Source organism: Vombatus ursinus, unplaced genomic scaffold (assembly GCF_900497805.2).
Source record: "Vombatus ursinus unplaced genomic scaffold, bare-nosed wombat genome assembly UNPS02013221.1, whole genome shotgun sequence".
Lineage (NCBI taxonomy): Eukaryota > Metazoa > Chordata > Mammalia > Diprotodontia > Vombatidae > Vombatus > Vombatus ursinus.
In genome coordinates this window covers 39680-46028 of record NW_020952999.1, presented here as the reverse complement: position 1 = coordinate 46028, position 6349 = coordinate 39680, and the positions used below count along the sequence as shown (strand labels likewise).

Here is a 6349-nt window from a genome sequence, read left to right as displayed (position 1 = left end):
TTCTCCCCCCTCCCCCTTCCTCCTCCCCATCCTCCCCCTCCCCCTCCTCCCCTTCCCCTTCCTCTGAGCCCAGGTTACTTTGCTTCTGGTTTGTTTGAAGGGAAGCATCTTGAGGGCAGGACTGGGAGAGCGGGACACATAGCAGGTTCTTCACTATTTCTGTCTCCCTCCCCCCAGTTCACTCCAGCCATCCGGCCTTTCCTGCAGACCATTTCCATCGGGCTGGTCTCCTTTGGGGAGCATTACAAACGCAATGAGTCAGGGATCGGTGAGTCGTCCCCCCGGCCGCCCGGCTTCCCCCACCCCCGCCCCCACCGTGCCCCCGGCCTCCCCCTCGTCTCCCTGCTGCTCACTTCTCTCTCCCCTCTTGTCCCCTCCCCTTCCCCCCAACCTAAGCTGCACAGAGGGAGCTGTCCCCGCCTAGGGTGAGTCCTGGGCAGGGGAGGGCAGGGGCCTAGACCTCGGGGCCCTCCCTGAGCCCCCCACCCTCTGCCTTTCTCAGGCGTGGCTGCCAGCTCCCTCTTCACTGGCGGCCGCTTTGCTATCGACCCGGAGCTGCGAGGGGCTGAGTTTGAGCGGATCACCCAGAATTTGGATGTGCATTTCTGGAAGGCCTTCTGGAACATAACGGAGATCGAGGTCCTGTCGGTGAGTACAGCAGGGCCGTGGAAGGAGTGTTCGGAATTCGGCAGGAGGCGAGGGGACACTTCTGCCCTGAGTGACTCGGTGGGCTCAGACATTTCTCCTTTCTCAGCCTCTATTCCCCATCTGTAATATGAAAACCTGAGAGGCTTGAACTGCATGACTTTTAAGGTTCTAAGGGCCCTCCCAGCCCTGACATTCCCTGTTCCAAAGGCCCTCCCAGCCCTGACATCCCGTTCCAAAACCCCTCCCAGCCCTGACATTCCCTGTTCTAAAGGCCCTCCCAGCCCTGACATTTCCTGTTCTGAGGGCCCTCCCGCCTCTGACATCCCCTGTTCCAAAACCCCTCCCAGCCCTGACATCCCCTGTTCTGAGGTCCCTCCCAGCTCTGAGGTTTTGCAGCCCCCTGAGTCCAACACTTTGCTCTTCATTATGTCCTTTGATCACTGAACACTGTTCCAAGAGGGTTTTTTGTCCAGACCATCAGTGTTGAGAACTCTTCCCACGGCAGCTCCATCTACACTAGGCTGTGCCTCGGTGTTGCCTCACAGCTATAGACCATCCCTCCCCTGACCCGGTGTCCCTCCATCCCACACTTGAGGGGTTTCTATTCCTGTTTTATTGAGGAGGAAACACCATTGACAGAAGTGAAGGGGCTCTGCCAGTCACTGGCAGAGCAAAGCCTAGAACCCAGGTGTCCTTAGTGCCGGCCTAGGGCTCGTTCTGCGACTCCCCTTTGTGGCAGCCGGGGAGGTGAGGAGGGGTTCAGAGAGGCCTCAGAAGGCATGGCTTGAGGGGGGCAGGGGTCAGGGACACAGGCTGGACCCTCGACCATCCCTCCTCCCCCTCTCTCTGGCAGTCTCTGGCCAACATGGTGTCAGCCACGGTGCGGGTGTGCCGGGCCCTCAGCTTGCCCCCTCAAGCCTTCGAGCTACCCCTGGCCAACAACCCCCAACTCAATGTCACCATCTCGCCTCCAGTGGCCCACACAGGCCCGGGCCCTGTGCTGGTGCGACTCATCTCGTACGACCTTCGCGAGGGCCAGGTGCAGGGCAGGGGACTCCTGGGCACCTCCCCGTCCTGCCCCCTATTCCCCACCCAGCATGTCATCCCCCAGCCTTCTATTCATTCCTCATTGTCCCCCTCTCCGGGCCCATCCGTACCCTCGGCCATCCCGTGGCCCTACCCATCCATCTCCTTTTGGGCTGTTCTCCTGACTAACCCTTGACTTCTACGTGCCTTGCCTCCTTGCCCATCTACTTTCTGTCTCCCCTCCCTCAGCCCCCTTTCCCCCCATCTCTTCCATCTCTAATCCCCCTCCCCCCCTCAGGCTGTTCCTCATCTCCCCTTCCCTCCAAGCAATGAGGCGGGGGGCCGTGATTTAGGGGAAGCGGGGGGCAAGGTGGGGAGCAGGCACCCATCTCCTTTGTCCACCCTCCCCCAAGGACAGCGAGGAACTGAACATCCTGGCCCGGTCTGAGGGCCCCCGGACCCTGGAGCTGTGGCCTCGCACCCACCACGCCCCGCGCTCCAAGTCTCTGGTCATCCACATCCATGGCGGTGGCTTCGTGGCGCAGACTTCCAAGTCCCACGAGCCCTACCTCAAGAGCTGGGCCCAGGAGCTGGGGGTGCCCATCCTCTCCATCGACTACTCCCTGGCGCCCGAGGCCCCCTTCCCTCGGGCCCTGGAGGAGTGTTTCTACGCTTACTGCTGGGCCCTCAAAAACTGTCACCTCCTGGGTGAGCCAGCCCTGACCCCCGGGAGCCCTGGACCCAGCCCCTCTCCCCCCAGGATGCCCTGGCTGCCTGGCCCCACCCAACTCACCTCGTGACCCGGGCCAGTGACTCCCTGACTTGTTCTCAGCAGCCCCAGCCTTTCTGCCTTCTGACCTCTGTCCTTAGCCGTTTGCTTCTCCCCCACCCACCGTGGAGCCCAGTCGCAGCCCCCCCATTGTTGGGGTTCCAGCAGCTGAGTCCCCACTTCCCATTGTGGCAGTGTGGACAGGCCCCTCCTCAGGCGCTCAGTCACCCCTGACCCTGGGCAATGAGGGGGTTAGGCCTGACAGCTTCTGAAGTCCCCTGCACCCTAAATCTATGACCGTCTGACCTCGGCCTCCCTAACTTCTGGCAGCACCCCACTTTCCCAAACTGATTCCCTGCCCACACTTCCCCCACCTCCGACCTCCATCCTCCCAAGTTCTCCAGTGACTTCCTGAATTCCCCAAGCTTCCCAAACTCTGACACCCCCCAAAATTCAGCCTCTGACCCCTGACCTCTGAGTATCAGCCACCAATGCCAGGGGCTCCTGGGTTCAGAAATCCAGACTGGGAAGAAACCCTGACTGCCGCAAGCCCTGGCCCCTCACGTTACATTGAGGGGACGGAGGGGAAGTGACGGGTGGGTGACCTGGACGCTCGTAAGGTGGAAGGAGCCCCAGAGGAGGACGTCAGAGCTAATCCCACATTTCTCAGATTAAGAAACTGAGGGCTAGGGAGAACCGTCCAGAGCCCTTTGGTTAACAAGTTAGGGACGAGGCTCGTGTGAATCCGGATTTGCCGAGTGCTCCAGAACGCGTTGTACCCTCGGCCTCTCGTCCCCCAGCGCCCGCAGCTGAGCCCCGGCTCTGTCCCCAGGCCTCAGCTGCCCCGGGCAGGGCAGTGACCTCTTCTCCTTTGCCTCCCCCCAGGCTCGACGGGGGAGCGGGTGTGCCTGGCGGGGGACAGCGCTGGCGGCAATCTCTGCTTCACTGTGTCCCTGCGGGCAGCGGCCTACGGTGTCAGGATGCCCGACGGCATCATGGCTGCCTACCCAGCCACGATGCTGCAGGCCTCGGCCTCGCCTTCGCGCCTCATGAGCCTCATGGACCCCCTGCTCCCCCTCAGCGTCCTCTCCAAGTGCCTCAGTGCCTATGCCGGTGAGGTTGGGGTCCAGGTGCCAGGGGCACCAGAAGGGTGGGAGCCGGTGGGCAGGACCCCCAAGGAGAGCACAGGTGTGGAAAGCTAGAGGGTGAGACCTCTGGGGAGCGAGAATGGGACCATCGGAGGGGAAGGAGGATGACTAAGGGGACCCTTCTCTTCCCTCTCTACCAACCACAGGCGTAGAGCCCGAGGTCCAGGAGGCCCAGGAGCAGCAGGCCCTGGGCGTGATGGGGCTGGTGAAGAGGGACACAGCCCTGCTGTTCCGGGACCTGCGGCTGGGGGCCTCCTCCTGGCTCAACACCTTCTTGGAACTGGGAGGCCGGCGACCCGCTGACAAATCCCCGCCAGCAACAGGTGAGTTCACGGCCCGGTTCGGTCCCGAGCCTCTTGTGTGCCAGGCACAGTGCTTGCCGTGGGGGCACTGTGACCAAAGGAAACAGTCGCCGATATTCCCACACCTTCCCTTTAGAGAGGAGGACGCAGACCCAGACAAAGTCATGGGGTTCTGTTCTGGAACTGCGAGGCCTTCAGTGAGACCCTCATGAGAGGAGCGGGTGGGCCCCCGACCCTGCTGGGATAGTTCTGTTCTAGGGCGCTGCCAGCTCTGACGCTCTGTGATTCTTAGGCCTAGGCTGGGACCCTCCGAGCAAGAGAACGAGGGAGGAGTACAGGCCAACCTGGGGAGTGGGGATGGGGGACGCAGGCCAGGAGGCCTTGGCTTCATGGCCAGGTAGGCCTAGGTTGTGACTCCCTTCCCCTGCTCCCCTCAGGCTCCATTTCCTCACCTGGAAAATGGGGCAGCACTTACTTCCCAAGGCTCCAGGGAGATGATGTGTGGAAATCTCGGGGAATGTTACGTCCTGCCCTGTGGAAACGGGATGAGATCTGTTACTGGCTCAAGAGAACAGCGCGAGGGGCAGTGGGGGGAGCCAGGCAGATTGGCTCTGATGTAGGAGCCCAGCAGCTGTCCCCAAGTGGAGTGGGGGGGGGACCAGCAGAGAGTGAGCTTCCCACCCAGAGGATGCTGGGCTCAGTGGCCTCCACAGTCCTTTCCCAATGAGTCTGGATCGTGGGATTCCCTGTGGCCTGGGAAGAGGAGGAAGGGCTCAACCACATCCTTCCTCCAAGATGGCGGCGGGAGACCCTGGAGTTGGGGGGAGGGGGTGATGCCCAGAGTTCCTCTCTGGAATGTTTCCAGGTTTATGGATGAAGGGCCCGAGGTTCATATGGAGGTTAAGTGACATGCACGAGCACCTGGAACTAGAAAGTTGTCAGAGTCTGAATTTGAACTCGGGTTCCCCGAGCCAGCTGGGGTGGGGTGGAGATAGGGATCCAGCAGCCGGGGAAGGTGGGAGAGAGAGATGACGAGGAAGAAGTCAGAGACCAGGGAGGAGAGGAAGGGGCCCAGACTGGTGCTGGAGAGAGAATGGACAGAGCAGGTGGAACCCAGTGGCTGCATCCTGGCTCTCAGAGGGGCCCAGAGGGAGAGCCCGAAATGCCCGGAGGCCACCTGGGCCCACCCAGGCCCAGAGAGGGGAAGGGGCTTGCAGTCCCACAGCCATTCAGGGCCAAGCTGGGGCTCGCTGCCGTCCTGTGCCCTGTAGCTGGGAGCCTGACATCCCAGCTCAGCCCAGGCCCAGGAGGGGGATGCAGGGGCGGAGAGCTCACTACCTCCCTCCCTCCTTCCAGAGACCATGCGCCGGAGCGTGTCCGAGGCTGCCCTGCAGGAGCCCCCCAGCCTCCCCAAGGACTCCACTAAAAGTCTGACCTTACAAGACCTGAGCCTGGTGGGGGGCCCCACCCCCCCGGTCCTATCCTCGTCAGAAGAGACCCTGCCATCGGCCTCTCAGGAGGTGAGCTTCTTCCTGCCCCCCTCGGGGGCCGAGGACAATGCCACGGAGGAGAATGAGGACGAGGAGGAGGAGGAAGAGAGCGGGGAGAATGTGGGCCACCTGGGCTCTGCCTTCCCCCACGGCTTCCAGCCCCGGCGCTCCAGCCAAGGCAGGGCCAACCTGTCCCTGCAGATGTCCCCCATTGTCAAGAACCCCTTCATGTCCCCGCTGCTGGCCCCTGACTCCATGCTTCAATCCCTGCCCCCCGTGCACATCGTGGTGAGCTGATGTGGGGGGAGGGGAGGACCGAGGGCTGAGGAGAAGGGGCTGAGATGGGGGGAGGGGGGAGTGAGGGCCGGGGAGAAGGGGCCAAGGTGGGGGGAGGGGGAGGAGAGGAGTTGAGGAAAGACCCAAGGAAAGGGACCAAGGTCTAGGGTGGAGAATCATTTGTGGGGAAGTAAAAGGTCCAGAGAGGGAAGGGGGAGGAGCCCCTCCTAATGACTGGCTCTCTCTCCCCCTCCCTCCATCTCTCTCTGTCTCTGTCCCCCTCCCTCCATCTCTCTGTCTCTGTCTCTGTCTCTCTGTCTCTCTCCCCCTCCTTCCATCTCTCTCTCTCTGTGTCTCTCTCCCCCTCCCTCCATCTCTGTCTGTCTCTCTCCCCCTCCCTCCATCTCTCTCTCTTTCTCTGTCTCTGTCTCTCTGTCTCTCTCCCCCCTACATCTCTCCCTCTCTTTCTCTGTCTCTGTCTCTGTCTCTCTCCCCCTCCCTCCTCTCTTTCTCTGTCTCTCTTCCCCCATCTCTCTCTTTCTGTCTCTGTCTCTCTCCCCCTCCTTCCATCTCTCTCTGTGTCTCTCTCCCCCTCCCTCCATCTCTGTCTGTCTCTCTCCCCCTCCCTCCATCTCTCTCTCTTTCTCTGTCTCTGTCTCTCTGTCTCTCTCCCCCTACATCTCTCCCTCT

The 6349-nt window shown here is 61.8% G+C and overlaps 1 protein-coding gene across 1 annotated transcript in view; it reads left to right on the top strand.

Annotated features, from left to right (window-relative positions):
- Window positions 1-177: 177 nt before the first annotated feature.
- Window positions 178-6349, top strand: part of LOC114040472 (hormone-sensitive lipase-like) — a gene marked incomplete at its 5' end in the record, with an annotated part of 7404 nt that continues 1232 nt past the window's right edge. Inside the window, 7 exons of the mRNA XM_027858590.1 lie at window positions 178-268; window positions 503-648; window positions 1502-1687; window positions 2088-2382; window positions 3329-3556; window positions 3738-3914; window positions 5250-5671. Coding sequence (XP_027714391.1) covers window positions 178-268; window positions 503-648; window positions 1502-1687; window positions 2088-2382; window positions 3329-3556; window positions 3738-3914; window positions 5250-5671 — 1545 coding nt within the window. The remainder of the gene's footprint in view (window positions 269-502; window positions 649-1501; window positions 1688-2087; window positions 2383-3328; window positions 3557-3737; window positions 3915-5249; window positions 5672-6349) is intronic.